An 18,295-nucleotide genomic window follows, 5' to 3' on the forward strand; every position below is an offset into this window, starting at 1 on the left:
ACTGTATGCTAACATTTTCAGAATAGTTTTGCACTTATTCTCTTCAGTTTTTCCCTCCAGTCGCAGCACAGGCCATTTTTAACTCTAAATAATCTATTTGCCTGGTAGTTGCCAAACAGGTTTATGAAAGACAGCTGCTTCACCTTTTTTTAGTTTCAGCTGAATATGTCTCTTGCAAACAATAACTGCAGCCAAGCAGACACCATAATAGTTTATTTCGCAGTTCAGTACAAAAATTCTAGAGAGAATAAATTGTCAGCAGCGAGAATGAGCTGCACAACTCCTTTATCATAGATTTGTGCAGGCTGGTAAAATGTCAAATAATAGAAAATTGTTTCTTAATTCAATGTCTAACACGGTATCTTAGATTGCAATTTAAAATGTAATTATTGTGATTAAAACACTGAATATACTAAACAAACAAAAAAGTTAAACTAGAAAATGCTGGTCATGGTTAAAATAAACTTAGAATTTTAAAATATAACTTTATTTACAATTAGTAGTAAATTATAACCCAATATTCATACTTATCAATTAACATATCTAGACTCTATTTTCAATACCAAATAAACAGCAAAACATGTGTTATCTACTATTAACAATCTCAGCCCCCAGAGAAATAATTTCTCTGTATTACAGATAGATTACAATTACAAATAATACTAAAGAATTTCATATGCCAGTTATTCATAATTACTTTACAATCCACATACTTCATGCATGGAATGAGTGCAACATGAAGCATAAAATATTTAGATCTTTGCCAAAACATGATTATGAAATAATCCTTTTTAGTTTCAGCTGTTTCTTTCCAAAGCTTCTAAGAAGGCTGTGAATGACAGAATATGCAATCTTATAGCTTGACTAAAATATTATTTTTTAAGGTGGCCAGTATTTATGAATAAAAGAATACTGGCAAACCTGTGAACTGTGATTTCTGCGAAGTGTCTCCAGTGTGTTTTCATCTAGTCTACATTTTCCTATTTGTTTCAATTTTTATTGTTATTTAAACCTCATATTATCTCTTCTGTCATTAAAGTCTACTCTAATTCAAGCCCTTTGAAAATCAGAATTACCATTTTTTACTGAACTAATAACCTATTCATAGTATAAACTCTCCTTAATAATATTGTACAAATTTTTGTTCACATCTTGTTTATGCATGCCTTTTAAATTCACAGAACAAAAAGAATGTCAAATTTTATATTATCACAAGACAAGCAACAGTCAGGTTTGCTTAGCCTGATTTTTAATCAGTTTCTCAAAGCACAAAACTTATTTTCACTGACCATTGGTAATTCTGCACTGCACATTTTTGCTTACTGGTACACCTTATTTGTAATATCCTTTCCATGGAAGGAGAAGTTATGTTAAAAGTAGAAATACAGCAAGAACTGCTGAAAGATGCATTTATCTAAATCATCAAGTTGTCACCACATGATAACAGAAAGGAAATATTTCACATAAAGCAACAGAGAAGGAGATCTTGCTGGCTTAGGAGAGCTATTCCCCACTTTGTAGCTGTGTTTAATGGCAGAGGATAGAAAAAAGAGATTCTAACACCTGTTATCTTGGGCCCAATGGAGGATCTTACTTAACACTGAAATTGCACAGTAAGAGTAAAAATATGCTGTAGATTATTAGAAAGTTGATAAAATTAAATAATATCCCAAATATTTTTAACTTTGGTATTTATTTACAGTATTAAAATTATCCAACTAATTTGTCTCTAGGTATACTTATGGATGTCTAATCATGAAATATTGAGTGGGCATAGAATAACAATTACTTACAGGATAAGTGCTGCTCTTTCAAAGTACTCAATGGCTTTTTCACAAAACTGGGTTTCAATGTAATAGGCTCCAAGCCATTCAATGACCTCAATGTTTGAAGGGAAATACCGGTATGACTGACAAAATAGAAAACGTGAAAGAAACACAATTTTAGTGATAAACAACATCTTTGTTACTTCTGGAATATCTTACTCAGGTGTTTAATTCTCCAGATGCCAAAAACATGTAATATATGAATGGAAGTAGTGTGTTACACTAAGCAATCCTGAAGAAAAAAAAAAAAAAGCATACCAATTTTTCTAATTACAGAATGCTTTTTAGAAGTTACCCGAGATGAGTCTGTCACATTTTCCATCCAGCCTATTTGAAAACTGTTATTTTAAATAGTCTGCACAGCAAAACTTGTTTACTTACATCATGTCTACATTTGAGTAGATTACCTAGAACATTAAACAATGTTAACTAATACATGTACAACTCCACACTCTTAACGGTCTGCTGGAAAACTCACTTAAAAGCATTCTTTTTTACAAAACACATTATGTACATAAATAACAGTTTCAGCTTACAAGTTCCCACTGAAATAGGCAACAAAATTATCACTAAACACAACTCTCCACTAGTATTCAGACTGCAACACAGCCTTTGGTCATCCTCGCTTTACACAGATGAAAAGAACTCTCAGACTGCAGCAAAGCAAATTCCTGTCTTATTCCCGTTTCCAAAACAGACTAATCTCTACAGACAATACTATAGCTGCTTTGAACTGAGAGAGAATGCCTATCTTTAGGCATCTGTATATATATGAATTGAAACACATTATATATATGTATCTCCATATCCACTATATAGATACAGCTTCCAATCAACACAGTTATATTACACACCTTTAAAATGAAATTTATGATATCCATTTTTTATTTAATCTTAGACTATATTTTAAATTAAAATTGTTAAGGGTCAATGTAAACATGAAAGTCTGAGGCCAAACACCATGTGGAAACACCAGCTATGTGCTTCCTTAGGATCTGACTTAGAAATGTTAGATTTTGTCAACTGTCCCCCAAAATTATTTTTTCCTTTTTTTTCCCTTTTTTGGATTACATTTTTAAAGGTTTAAATAAAAGTTTAATCAATTGTTAATTTGATATAGAAAGCTATGGCAAAATTTTCCTTAATTATGACAAAGTGCATTGGAAAAGCAATAAAGTACCTCACAATAGTAATGAAAAGCCTGGGATTTATCCCCTTCATTATCATATAATTTCCCTAGCTTTGAAAGTACATGCGGATCAGTTGGTACTATACTGATCAACTGCAGAAGCCACTCTATGGCTTGATTAGGATCTCCCATGATCTCATATCTGAGTTTTCTTCAGTCAAGGACTGATACTGATGATATTTTGATTTAGTCATAATTCCTACTACTTTACATAATGTGATCCATATGTTGGACAGTTACACTAGTCACTGAAGTGTGGAGATACACTGTCTTTTCTACACATTGTTTTCATAATTTCATTTGTATTATAAAGTATTTTTCCTATGAAGAAGAGAGAATTATATTGAGAGGCTCTGGCTGCTCTTTCACCAAAAAACACCTCGGGCTTGGTTCTCCTCTCTGTCACTAATTTTACTTTGACTTCCTCATTTATAAGAATCAAGTGTGAGGACCAGGTGATCTATCTGTAGCCTTTACAACTTCGTTAATTTCTCATAATACATTATTTTGGCCCAAAGTAAGTGGTCAGGTAAAATTGCTATCCTCAAGTACAGACTTTTGCCTGCAGTAGAATTTTCTGCTGTATGTCTAAGCAGCGCAGCACAGCACAGATAGTGTACAATGCTGGTTCAGAGAACAGAGGCAGCTTAAGCTGTAATTAGGCCTACAGTATGATCTCCCCTCCTCCATCACCCTTAGCAGCACAGACCTCTGCAGCAATGGGAGCTGGAGCAGCTGCCCAACATGTTTTTTTCAGTTTATGCACCATCCCCTTCATGGAGACAGCTTGCCAATACTGGTGGAAAGCAGTTTTACATAGCAGTGGAGCAGAGAAACTCCTCCCCAGATGGGAGCTGGGAGTTGTAGGGCCATTATGTTGTTGCAAAGTAGCTATATGAGGAATAGAGATCACAGCCCCTTTGTATTTTTGGAGGTTACTTATTTTACTAAAATATATTTTTATTACCTTCGCTTTCTTGAAATTGTAGTACAGCAAGTGGAATCTGGGGAGGATTTCGCACATCCTCAGAAGAATTATTAAAGAAACTCAGTGTGTAGAGTATCACTGGTGATGTGCAAAGCCAACCCCTCTCCTTAGCTTTTCAACCTGTTGACCTGTTGCAGTGATGGGAGACAGTTTTTTTAAACATACACTAACTAATCTGGAAACAGCTTTCAGAACAGAACTTCACTTTCATTAACTGTATTATTTTTTTCTGAAAGGGTTTACTCAATTGTGCTTACATCTGTCACATTATTTTAATGTGCAGCATTTTAAATACTCCAGGACACAATACTGAGTGTAAAGGTATTCCCTGCCATGTGCACAGTATTAATGTATTTTTTCACTTGCTCCACTGGAAATGTTCAAGAAGGTTCTAAGTTCTGTTCTCATTTTCACAAACATCAGAGAACGAATCTATGCATGATCATCCTAATTACAATGGACATTACAGTAAATTTCTAAGTCATCATGTCATGACTGATACACATTATTTCAGATTAAATAAGTCTACTAAAACCACCATCCCTTATCATAATCCAGAAAAAGATACATGTTTGCTATCTGGTGAAGGACTTGCGCACTATTTCGAAGGATTGCATGGAGTTTCAGAAAACAATCCAAAGCTTCATCTATTCTGTTTAACTTCTTGTATGTTAAACCTAAAAAAAATAAAAGGTTATGATACTATTGCAAAGAAAAAAAGATGACTTTAGCATATTAACTGACAGAATAACCAAGAAAAATGCAATAGGAACACGCGAGTAGCATAACTGCCTTGGCATTGATGGACTTTTATTTGTAAGAGCCATGCTTACATTTCTTACTAGCTAGTACGACTTACCAAACTGATAAACACAAGGAACACAAACGTTATCAAAGACCAAGAACATATGCAATCATGCTTTTTTAACAAGATGAGCGAGGGAAGCAGAGGGAGTGCTTTTACAGGGGAATGACTGATCACTTAATGCTAAAACTGGTGTATTTTTAGTTGATAGTAGAAATTTTTATCTTCAAAGTGAGTTAATCAGCTGCAGTTACTAGTTGATGTTGTTAATACTTTTTTCTTGGCAGAAGAGATAGGAAGTACAAATTAACACCTTGCTATAACATAAATTACTGAGTAAAGCAATAATAATTAGTATGTATTTCTACACAAGAAAACTTTGAAAGCCAGATTCTTAGAAACACTAGTGTTACTTATAGACAAATCTAAATCCTAAAAGCACTTTTGGCTTACCAAGATTATAGAGCGCTTCAGTGCATGAGGAATCATTCCCGAGAGCTTCCTTATAAAACTCAGCTGCTTTTTCATAGTCTCCTTTTGCAAAAATAGTATTTCCTTTGTTAGTTAGAGCTGCTGGATTGTACCTATCAGAAATTACAGCTAAATCTGCATAGTTAGCTGCTTGTGCCAATTCATTCTCCTACATGAACAAAACAAACATTGTATTAATCATTTGACAGTCAATTTTCTTACAGCTGTGTCTTCTTACACTTGGTGGAATTTCAGAAGATTGAGGATAAAGAAAAAATAATACATTCTTCAGTCCTAAAATATTCCATATGTATTTGCATAAGCCAGATCATCTCTTTCTAGTTTCAGAGAACTTAAGATGAGAACACAAGACGTGTTTTGTCCCAATCAGTTTTCTTTGCAACAAAGCAGTATTTCTATTAAAAAAAACAAAAAACAAAAAACCACACTCACAGCAAAACCAAAATCAAAACAGCCCACCACACAAAAAAAACACATCAAAATAAATTCCCATATTCTATAAACTTCATACACAATCACACCTGCCTAGGCTACATAGCTACATATTTCACGTGTTCCTGAAGTTCAGCCAGGGTCTTCAGGACCTGAATTTTAAATGCAGCTGCTATGCCTCTACACAAATCACACTGCAGGCATACTTCTGGGGCCTGGGGCTTAAACTCACTCTTCCTCCCAGCAACAGGATACAAAGGACATGTTCCAAACTTAAAACTACAGCCAGAACTGGTGTTCCAGAGTTAACTCCTCTACATACAGATTCTTGTTGTTTACAGAGATTCAAAGACAGAAAAATTGCTACAAACATACAGAAGTTGCTACATAAACTGTAGCTCTTTACTGGTTTTGTTAAATCAAACACTTACCAAATAATAAAGGAATGAAAGGTTTGTTGCCGCTGCACTCTTTACATTGCTATCCTTTTGCTCGAACATTTTTAAAGTCTCCAGTGCCTAGAAGTAATTTGGAAACAACTTACTTCTCACTGAAGCAAACTTATAGCTAAGTTCTGTCAGAAAACATTCATAAACTTGCCAGTAACAGCAAAGATTATCAACCCACACACATGATAATTACTAGAGCTTGTAACACACTCTTGTAAGCATGTATACACAGAAATATATCTGTAGTAAACACAAGCTTGGTCACAAAATTCCAAAAGTATTGGCTATTTATTACTACTTCAAAATTTAGATTAGATATGGCTACCTTGAAGTGTACAGGTATCTGACAATTCTACACATACAAAATACAAGTTTATATTGCATTTAATCTAGTCAACTAATTAAAATTCTCATAACTCTCTAAGTGAACACGAAAGCATTGACATTAAAACTCTTATTAAAAAGTCAAAAATGTACACACTATATAAAATATGTAAGACTGTAGGATTGGATTTCAATTTGCAGTTGTTTCTTTTAATACGATGACGACACCTGTCTAAGCTCAGGAAGTACTCAAACGTGGAGACTGAGATCAGAAGATTCGTTTTAAAACACTTTTACATGAAAACTAAATTTCATAAACTTCAAAATAAAGAAGCTTGTGGACAAAAAGTAAACAAATTTGTAGCTAATAAACCATCAAAGAAGCTTTGAAATAAAAGGCAGCTTTTTTCATTGACTATGTGATAACATTTGTAATTGCAGACTACATTAAGAAAGTCTGGCCTTTCTACACTAAATATTTATATTAAGTACACAAACTGTTAGAATATCACAGTGAGCCCAATTCCATCATCTATTACAGCACAGATGTGGCAACTTCAGTTTAGCCATCAACATTAGCAATTCAAAAAGCTTCCTTCTTCCTTTACATGAAACCTAAAGCTGCTGTTTACATATCAAAGTGAAGGCATGATACTGTATGTGGAATGACAACACAAACAAAGGAAACAAATCTTAACTGACTGCCACACATACTGTTTTTACAGCTACTTTACACAAAACCCAGGACTGTACTAAAGAGGTGTAAAATGACGAAGTATATACAGCTAGATGTAGTTCATTGATTTGGTCAACTACATTCTACCCAAGAACTATGTACTACTAAAGATTATAATATTCTCCTAAGAATAGTAAATTCTGTAAAGAAATAGACCAATTGCAATAAAAAGAGCATTTAAAAGTTAGGCTCTAGATTTTGTGGTCTCTGAAATCTAAGACTTCACTGTAATAATGTTAACTTACATGTATTTGTGACTTTCTCCCAGAAAGGAATGGTTCCAAATACTTACAGATGGAAGACTACTATAGCTGAGATACTCTATTCTTAAGAAAAGATTCAGTTCTTCATGGAATTAATTTTTAGTAAATTTAGAACTATATATATAGTTCAAAGGCTTTCTGAAAAGCTATTTCCCATTGTCCTGATTTGTTAACCTTTGCTTTGACTGCTAAATGGCACCTTTGACAATAAAGATTAGAGTGGAAGTAATCTCTTTTTCATGTATAATGAAAAGTTTGTATGTCTCTGAACTCTATTCACTTAATAGCAAATTAAGTTACAGGTCCCTTGAACCGTTTCAGTAATTATGAGCCCCAGGATGAAAATCCATAGCAATATTCCTTTTGCTCTTGCAAAGTAGAAATGTTCTCACTGTATCATCAGCTAAATTTATATTTTTATAAATAACTTCTAAATTTTTAATCCCAAGAATAACAATTAGATTCAAGAAGCAAAACACAGACTGTCCAAATTATTCTTTGTGACATGTTTCCAATGTACCTAAATCATTTGCTTACAGAAGTTAAACTTCAAAGCAGCCTGCCTGACCCAAGCAGGGTCTGCAAGAGATAATAGGGAGTTGCATGGCTAACCTGCAGAATTTTGCTTTTAAATTAATTTTCAAAGTTTTTATTTGAAATTAAAAAAACAGTCAACATCTAATACACAAACCTACTTACTAATAAAATACAATCTAGATATATTATGGTAATTTCCACTTTTTTTGCTAGGACTGTTTTCAAATATCATATTCATTATGATAAGCACATAGTTAAGCCCATTACAGTTACAGCAGAAATCTATTTTAGTTCTTTTTTTCAAAACACAATCAAACTTTCAACCTTGAAACCGAGTACTTCACGAAGTTTCCATTCTTGTTCTTCAGCCAAAGGTGTGTTGAGCAGGTGGTGAGTTAGTAAGTATATGAACAATAGACAGACAGAATGAATACAAGTGGCAGCTGCAGTTGTATTAGAACAAAAAAAAACCCAAAACACTGCAATCACCATTCTGCAGTCCCACTCCAATATTAAAGTAGTTTCAGTGCAGGTGAAAGTCTTCTATCACATAATCAAATTAAAAGAGCATCTCCTCCACTTACTCCTGACTTCCAACACCTTTCCCTCTTCCTCCAATACAGTACTCCACAGAAACATCACCAACAATCTCTGTATCTCATTTTACCTCTGTTAGGGATTTTTTTCATTGTTGGTTTTAGTTTGGTTTTTTAACCTATGCTGGATACTAACTGGAAATTGCAAAGAATTACCATCAGAACAGTAAATTCTTGAGATAACTGTTTACCTAGTTGTAACACTCTCACCCTTCAAAAGTTATCATCAATAAGGCTACTAGATTTTTCCCAAATTTTCCAAACTCTCAAACTGCTTCCTGATCACAGAAAAGCTATCAGTCAGACATGCAGTATAATAAAGGATAACTCTCTTGCTGTATCTACAGGGAAGGAAAAAGAGGACAAGACAGACAGCAGAAGAAAGAGCTGCTCAGAAAACCAGAAGAGCTTAAATATGATAAGGAAAAACAGCCTAAAGTTAAACAAATAGCTTTGTGTGCAGCCCTCCAAGCTATGGAAAGGTTAGGGATTAAGAAGATGAGAGATATTCAGCTTCAGCTGTAATTTTGCTGTACATGAGCTCTCATACTTCCTTCCACACCTGCAAACCCAGGGGGTGCTATATTTCTTATTTATCCACTACTATTATCAAATGTACTGAACAGTGCATGTTGGAAGGAAATTGAGCAAATACTTCAGATATCTGAGCTTTTTGTTCAGATGTTTTTTTTCAACTGCTCCCATTTCAAACCAAAAATTTTTTCACACACACAAAAACAATTAAAAAAATCCCATGAGAGTTTTGATGAAAACCTGGCATTATAAGTTATAAAAAATTGATGAAGAGCAAAAAAATACATTTGTCTTAAAAGAAAAACCTTAAAAGAAAACTGCACATTCTCCTGTATAGTACCAAAAACTAGATAATACCATGGTAAATTGTGGTATTAATTTATGTGCATACATTCGCAATTTATATGCATAGAAAAGGGAAGTTACAGTTAACAGCATGATGTACTTATTAGCAGGAGATTGGGGAAGGCAGTTCATCATAAAATTCATTCACAGAAATGCCTCTAATTAATGACTGGACAGCCAGTTGAAGAAATAGGTCTTACCTACATAAACATACATAAGTAATTTCAACATAGCCAAAAGATACTTCACATGTATATTTTAAAATACAACAAAATAATGAAGAGAGAACATGTAATAATATGCATGATAAAAACTGCAAAAATCACAAAGATTTTGGTGGATCTATTGTCTGAACAGTTAATGAGTTTTGAGCAATGACCTATACTTTTACTTGAAAGTATCAACACCATATCTTTCCTATGACCGCCCTCATTTGCTAATAGACACTGTGGCTTAAGCTGCTATATATCTTTTCATTAACAGTGATTCATCCTAGCCCTCTGCTTTCCAGGGGGCCAATCTTTCATAAAAGATGCAGAACTGTCCAAGCTCCTGAGCAGATGCTGAATTTAATTCATGTTCATATTTCAATGGAAGTATAGGAGAGCTGACAAGTTCAAGGTCAGATTATAATATTTTAAGGAATGCTATAGTACATATGTAGCAGTGAGAATTCTGTAACCTAAAAAATACTTACGAAGTGCATCTGCATATATTTTGGTACTATAGTCAAGCTAACTGAGAGAAAGATTCAGTTCACACCAATAAAAACACTTCCACATTGATTAGCAACATGCCTTCTAGGCTCTATTGACTGTACTGACTACAGCTCTATTAACTGTGATGACAGCTTGGACACCCAAGGAAGATAATTAACTTTAGGCATCTCAATTTTGACATGAATTGCATTCACTGTAACTTCTGTGGCAGAAATTTCATTTAGATAAAACTCATCTTTTGCCAGTGCTTTTACAGTTATTTTACTGTGCAGCATTAATCTGATTATTATGTTCGTATAAACAATTCCTCCCTTCCTGAAAAATATGCAATGGCTAAGAAAGGTATCTTTGCCAATACAGTATTAAAAAGTAGTAATGTGAAAAGCTACTATACCTGTTTAAAATCCTGCTGCCTCAAGTAAGTAGTGGCTTTATTTATTTCCAGGTCATTGGCTAACTCAACATACTGGGAAGTTTTTACTGCTTCAACACACCTGAAACAGAAAGAAACCCATTATCAAAATGCATCTGTGCAAACACCACCTTAAGTTACAGACTTTTACAGCCAATTTGTTTTCCAAAATGAGTTGTTTCTAACTATTCCTTCTTCAATGAGGCAAAGAGCACTTTGAGTAAAAATATGTGAAAAAAAATGCAACAAAACAAAAAACAAGCCCCATTTTATTCCCCTAACCTACCTTAAGAACACAATCTCTGCACTCTGGGTTGTTTTTTTTTTGTCAGTTGCCTAAATATCATGCTATATTCCACCACTGAGGGATACCTGGTGTCAGATACTGACTAAGATGATTTTTCAAACCATATTCTTTGGATACATTCCGTGAGTTCATTTTTCAAACCTTATATCCTGTTGCATATCCTTCCAAGCCCATAAAACAACATGGTGGACAAAGCCAGAGACTGCAGATTGCGTCCTTAAGCTACATAATAATAACAATAATAAGGTCATAATAATAAGCCTCTTCCTAGTTATCCCCCAGTTACTTTTGGCTTACGGTCTTATGCAAAATGAGGGCAGAACAGCACACAGCAGATAGTTCACATGTTCATTCACAAACACCATCTTCCAGGGCCTGATGTGGTGTACTTTAAAATTGCCTAGTCGTTTGAAGCATGAACTTTATTTATTGTAGACATATACTGTTTTCCCAAACTGGAATTAAACACACTTTGTGGAATTAAGAACAACTTTGTGGGATGCTTCTTTAATCCCTTTCACATTTTTTAATTTTTTTTTAAGTGGTGGAAAGCCACCTTCCTTTCTTCCAATAGTTGGCTAATTTGCCCGCAAGTTTAATTTAGAAAACTGCCTGCTGCTGGAATTGGGTTAGCACAGGGACAGTCTCTGCACAGAGTATAGAACTGCCTTTTGATGTTGGACATCAAAAGACAAAAAAAGCAATTTCTATAAAATCTGCAATAAAATTCATAAAACAGTTTTCAGCTGTTACTGTTAACATCTTTTAACCATAAAATGCAGTGACATCTAATTATCCAACTGTTCCTTGCAGAATATGACAGAATATTGTCACATTTTAAGTAAGAATTTATGAAATCCAAAGATAATTTTTCCTCACTTTATTTTTGGAAATAAAATTAATCTAATTAAAAGCACATTTAATACTCAAGGACTCATAACAATGTGCAGTATTTGGAACTAAGCTCATGCTGCTAATTGTATTTCTTCACTGGGCTTGAGTATCTCCACTTAGAAGAACAGAGTAAATCTGTCCTGATACACACAAAACAATCCCACACATCTCACCAGAAGTTCTTTAGTCAGCCAGAACAGATATCATAGTGGTTTACTTCATGCCAAATATTTTGTGGATAGCACTATGGAAGCTTAGTATCTAACATCCTTTTCCAGTTTTCGTGAACAAAAAACAAAATACAGAGCAAATAAATCTGACTTCCTCATGCTAACAAGTTATAAAGCAGCAAGCTGATTTTCACAAAATGTACTGTTTGAATTCTCATAAATCAGAATGGCAGAAGTAGGGAAATTATAAGATTATCTGAAGGGGGCCTGGGGGGGGGGGGGGGGGGGGGGGGGAGGGACTCTCCATTAGGGACTGTAGTGACAGGACAAGGGGTAACAGATTAAAACTTAAACAGGAGAAGTTCAGACTGGATATCAGGAAGAAATTCTTTCCTGTGAGGGTGGTGAGGCACTGGAATGGGTTGCCCAGGGAGGCTGTGAATGCTCCATCCCTGGCAGTGTTCAAGACCAGGTTGGACAAAGCCTTGAGTGGCACGGTTTAGTGGAAGGTGTCCCTGCCCATGGCAGGGGGATTGGAAGTAGATGATCTTAAGGTCCTTTCCAACCCTAACTATTCTATGATTCTATGATTATTAAAACATCAAACACCACCTTGTGGACTCTAGAAGACTACACGCCTGTGTCAGAGATTATTTCATGTTAGTATCAACAGCTTTATTGGTTAATTATAATTATAGGATCTGCAAAATTTTAAAATAATCCTGAGAAAGAAAAAAAAAAAAAAAAAAAAAAAAAAATCAACCAACCAACCAACCAAAAGATTATGAACAAAAAAAACAAATAACACTGAAAAACCAAGTAAAATTCTCCTTCCCCACCAAATTTCCTTCATTTCCCAAACACTGGGCATACCTTTTAGTAATGCCGTGGCTGCAGATACACAACATTCATTTGTGTACATGTTATTTTCCAATATTATTATTAAAAATACTAACATATTAAAGTCCTTATAATAGAAAAGGAAATACTAATTAAAAATAAATCCTGAAAAATTATTTTAATCAGTTTTATTAACAAGAATTGTGTCTGTTTGGTTTTGCGTCAAAGAAAAGAGTAGTCTGCTGTAGGAAATACAACAGAAAGCAAAAGCTAAGCTGTAAATTGAAAAATTGAGTGGATTCAGAAGTCAAAATGGTAAGCTGTATCACCAACCTAACACTGTATACACTTGTATAAGTGTTTAGGAAACTATAGATTAAGTTTATATTTATAAACATTAAGTTTATAAATGAAATGCAAACAACCCTTTCTAATAATATTTAGATTACAGTGTTTTATATAATGGCTCTATGGAGTAACAAAAACTTCTAAGTCCCCCAAGTCTTCATTATGCTATCTTCAAACTTACAGCAAAGAGTAGCAATTGTTGCCTTATTCATAGCATTTGCCTATGGAGACTTTTAAAAGTTCTTTAGTACTCAAATTATTTTTTCAAATTCAATTGAACTTTAAGAAGCTCTTTTTGTGCTAATACAGAACAGTTCGAAATGTATGATTAATAGCTGAGTTTCAGTAATAAATGAAATTTATTTTTAACACAGAATAGACTCTAATGCTATGGTTTGCTCTTCTCCACAGCATTATGGAAGCAAACTGAAAACAGGCTGGACACTATGAGATGTGAAGCAAACTATGCTTCTCAGGCTGTTTGTTTGTGAATCTGGTTTCATAGCCAGCATATAGAGAGACTGGCATATAGTTCAGACAAAAAAAAAAGCCCCACTTGACTCTTACCAGTCATAGCCCACTGCAAAAGATGTCTCAATTACTGGTGCAATGAGTTTAGCAGCTGTCATGATGTATTCCTCTGCCATGGATTTCCTGAGAAAAAACGAGAAAAAAAACAAACAAAACAAACCCACCAAAAAAAACCCAGAAAACAACACACAAACATGTCACCATTTCAAATACATGCATAGAAAAAATAATCAAGTCTTGTTCTTGCTTCTTCCTGTACTTAGGACAATCTTAGAAGATAATCTAACCAGTCCCCTGCTACTGTCCTGTATCTTCATAAAGCTCCCTGTTTTTCTGTTTTCCTTTCACTGCACACTGTAGCTGTATCTACAAAAAAACAACCAACCCATAACACAACACACAAAATACCCTTAAACCACCGAAAAAAAAAAAACCAACAAAAACCAAAACCCCCCACAAGCAAGAAAAAAAAAAACCCACACCAAAACAATGCTGCAAGTTTTAAGTAATTTGGGGTAGATCTTCTACTTTAGTGCAGTACACTAAACTGAGTGATCCAACCACTTCTTCCAAGCATGCTCTTTTCTAAGAATTACAAGGACACTTTTATAACAAGAGTTGCGGACACCTGAGAAGACTGATAATACTTTTATGAGCTAAAATCCATGGCTTCAGTCAACAAAGAACAGACTCCACCATTACCTCTCACGTTCCATTTGTCCTAAGCTGTCATTTTTAATAGCTTCGATCAGTAGGTTTGTATGTGGATCATCCTGGAGGAAAACAAAGCAATAGCAAATTACAGCAGGATACATGCATTTTAAATATATTATAGAAAATATGACTAAACATAAATCGATGCAAATTACATAGTCTATAGTGTTACTTAGTACTTCTCACATTTTAAAAAGCTAGCTTCAGTTTGAAGTAGTTTTCTAACTCCCAAATCTGAAATTTGGCATTACAACTACTTTAATCCTGTTTTCCTGCTCATGTATGTGGTCATAACTCACATTAGGGTTGTTACTAGGTGTAGTTAATGTCATGTGTATCAAACTGGGAAGGCTGCAAATCACAGTGAGAACACTCACATGCTTAGAAGTAAGAGCAGCCTTAAGCATCTGCTGAACTGCAGCGGTATTTAGCAGGTGAGGACCTGTGCTACATTCTCATCACAATAAATCACAGTCATCTTGTGGTTTCTATCACAGATCTTAGTTATTTCTAAAAGCACTAATGTACGTATTCTGTGAGCCACCCCTTCCTCATTTATTGAGGATAGATCATAGATTTATACAAAATAAAAACCAGAAAGAAACTTTGTGATCTCTTCTAAACCTCTTCATAACAAAATACATAACTTGGAATCTCAAAGCTATAGCTTGCCTATCCTTATAAAGAACTTCTACAGTCTAAAGCCTTTCTTCCAATGGATAAATCTTATGTAGTCTTCAATTAATTTAAGTGTTTGATCACCCTTACTGTTACATAACTTCTAATAGAAGAAATTTTATAGATATACACTATATATTAACATACAAGAAAATTTATTAATATTAATATACATACTACATCTATTAAACTTTATTTGCTTACGCTAGGACAATAGGAAGCAACAGCTACTCTTAAGCTGCAAATAGTTTGAAGACTAATTATATCTTTGATCTTTAGGACTGAAAATGGAAGCTTTGCATCACTGAGAAAAAAAGAAAGATTGTTAAGAGAATATGGAGGGCTTGACTCCATCTTTCCATAGAGGACCATTCTAAGAGGGACCCTAAACCTATTAATTATGTTTTCTTGTCTTTACCATCATGAGCTGCTGGTTTCATGGTACAAAGGAACATTGGTTTCCAACCAAGTCTAACAAACTAAAATAAGCACCTGTGAACTTTAATGGAACTTTCTTCTGTAAGATAACACTATGGTACTTCGAGTTTATTAACATTCATTTTGTGATAACTTTCATTAATTCACTTATTTTATTTTAACTTATTTTAACTTATAAATATTTTATTAAAATTCTATATGAATAAAGGAAGTAAAGCAGTAAGAGAGCTACGTAAGTCAGCCCAGATGAATTTCAACAAACTCATTATGAAGACAATTGTGTGGTGTGAGTTTTATGTATATAATTTTTATCTTTTGAAGAAAAAAGGATTTGAATGTTCCCAGCATTATTTTACACTTCTGAGCAGTACTGCCACACTAAGTTCATGCTAGTAAAAAAAAAAGTTATTTTAGATACATAAATACACAGCGACTTACATATTCAGTACAGTCCAAGCATTCAATGTCTCTCCCTCTTTCTGCCAATTTACCATATAAAGACACAGTTTGTTTTATTCAAACATACATAGTTTAATTTTGTTCAAACTTACACTTGGTGAAATGTATTTGTCATCATAATTCACTTCGCAGGGAACTGCAATCAGTTTTTGGAAGGCATTTTTCATTTGCTCACAGTTTCCAATAGCAAAATAACACAGGATCAAGTTGAAGCCTGTCTTCAGATTTGGGGACATGCTCATTATAAGTTCAAATGAAGAAATGGCATCAATGTATTGGCCAGTTTTAATAAATGCAACTCCAATATTTTCCATTATTTTAATCCTAAGTAAAGAAATCAGGATTAGGTTATATTTTTAGCTATCAAATTATACTGTATCCAAAACTTGTACCCAGAACTATGCCTACTAGCAGTAACTCACCTCATCTCTTTGTGGACGCTAGGAATCTGGTCTAGAGCCATACGGTAGAATTTAATAGCTTTGGAATAGTTCCGTTGTTTTAAATATATATTTCCTATATTGACCTTCAGTCTACCTATCAAAAGAGGTCAATGAGTTACAGCCTTTTAAAACATAATTACAACATTCTTACATTGTTTCAAAGTGACAGACTAGAACAACTTAACAAATTTGCCTGCATTATAGGGTACCAGTGTTCCTTTAAAGAAGCACTGCACAGAACAGCCTCTTGTGAATTTTCACCCAGAGGGAGACACGGTAATGAAACCTGGAAAAGAACTGTGTTCTGATTTTGATTGTGAATTAAGTGATGTGGTAGAGATTATTTATAGTGCTCTCCAGGAAGACAGCTGCAAACGAGCATCTCTGAGAAAAGTGCACCATGGGAGTCTCAAAGATGCGCAAAATACTAAAAGCTTTCAGAAGATGAAAGCGGAGTCAAAAGAGAAAAAAAAAAAAATAGTATTTGAGCACACAATGTAGTGTGTGGTGTTAGAAAATTATGTATTTGTCTTTAGGTTTATCTTAGCCTATGGAAAGGAAAGACTTCATGACTTTAAGAATAAAACCACATTAAATTATACTAAATCAGAGATTACGAGTGTCTGTCATCCACTTTGATAGATACAAGAGCTAAGATCTCTGAGTCAACACCATGCAGACAAAGTCGTCATGTTGAATGTCTGACTACCAGTTCTAATCCACTTTGAAACGTAACTTACCTCCACTGGTGAACAACTTGTTCTTCACTATAACTTGGTAACTATTCAGTGCTTCAGCATACATTCCATTAGCAGCATACTGACAGGCCAGATTTAAAAGAACCTACAGAAAAACGCAATTATAGGTACAAGAAAATATGTTGTTCTCTCAACAGTAATAAACATGAATTCATAATAGGTCATTTTAAATTAATTTTACCTTGGCAAAAGTATTGCTTTTACCAGTTTTAAGCTTCCCATCTTTAATGCTCCTTTGTTCTTGTACATTGACATTGAGAAAACAAGTTTCAAATCCACTTATTTTAAGTAATTATTTCAATTTTGTACTTAAATTTAACTACCATTAAAAAGTCATGCTAAGTGGGCCTCAGACCCAAGTAAGCACAATGTTATAATGCAAACTTATTAGAAAACATCCATACAAGGTAATTTTCAGAGATTGCGGGTAATTTATGACTCCGAATGTGGAAAATGGTCCAACTATCCGTGGTCACTCAGTTTATGAAGAAAGAATTTTTTTCAAACTGCTGTTTCAAATCAGAAGTTCTGCTTGTGTCTGGTAAAATATCTCTGCATTTTTTAACCCAGCTTTACTCTGACCTTCACCATAAAATGAATTACTATGTCTGCCTAATTCTGTGCATTTATTATTAACAATTGTCCCTAGAGCACTACCTGCAGTACAACTTTAAATTCTTCCTAAGTATTTTTATGTATGGTGTATTCTTTTCTTAAAAATGTCTACTATTCATTTGAAAACCAGGATGTAGATCTATATACCTGCTTTAAGATTCAGGATTTAAGAATATTACTATATCCTATTTCATATAATTTATTTTCTGTCACTTTATGGCTCAAGTTAAATGCAGTGGCTGATCTCTCCTTCTCCTGTCACGTTACATTTTCTAGACTATTTATTTTTGAAGTACAGAATTTACATCTGTTATATTTTGGTATACATGTTTTGCATTCAAGTAGATAACTGGAACAGGTATTCATGGGCATCCTTCTTCCCTTAATGTTGACTACATGGTTTCTCTGGTACTTGAGATTGCAGGGGCATAGACTCGATATAAATGGATCTTT

General features: G+C 34.1%; 1 protein-coding gene across 3 annotated transcripts in view; it reads right to left on the minus strand.

Moving 5' to 3' along the window:
• The window catches only part of IFT88 (intraflagellar transport 88), a 45,083-nt gene that overhangs the window by 19,069 nt on the left and 7,719 nt on the right, over window positions 1-18,295 (minus strand). For all 3 annotated transcript variants that reach the window (XR_008970957.1, XM_057399655.1, XM_057399654.1), the window contains 11 exons: window positions 17,210-17,312; window positions 16,449-16,563; window positions 16,119-16,350; window positions 14,440-14,510; window positions 13,774-13,860; window positions 10,630-10,729; window positions 6,164-6,250; window positions 5,262-5,448; window positions 4,572-4,680; window positions 3,007-3,157; window positions 1,794-1,909 (listed from right to left, as the gene is read on the minus strand). Coding sequence is in view for 2 of the 3 variants with exons in the window: in XM_057399655.1 (XP_057255638.1) it covers window positions 1,794-1,909; window positions 3,007-3,157; window positions 4,572-4,680; window positions 5,262-5,448; window positions 6,164-6,250; window positions 10,630-10,729; window positions 13,774-13,860; window positions 14,440-14,510; window positions 16,119-16,350; window positions 16,449-16,563; window positions 17,210-17,312 (1,358 nt within the window). In the remaining variant the exon portion in view is untranslated. The remainder of the gene's footprint in view (window positions 1-1,793; window positions 1,910-3,006; window positions 3,158-4,571; window positions 4,681-5,261; window positions 5,449-6,163; window positions 6,251-10,629; window positions 10,730-13,773; window positions 13,861-14,439; window positions 14,511-16,118; window positions 16,351-16,448; window positions 16,564-17,209; window positions 17,313-18,295) is intronic.

Source organism: Pezoporus wallicus, unplaced genomic scaffold (assembly GCF_028554395.1).
Source record: "Pezoporus wallicus isolate ANWC-B61680 ecotype Strahan unplaced genomic scaffold, APGP_CSIRO_Pwel_v1 scaffold_6446, whole genome shotgun sequence".
NCBI classification, from domain to species: domain Eukaryota; kingdom Metazoa; phylum Chordata; class Aves; order Psittaciformes; family Psittacidae; genus Pezoporus; species Pezoporus wallicus.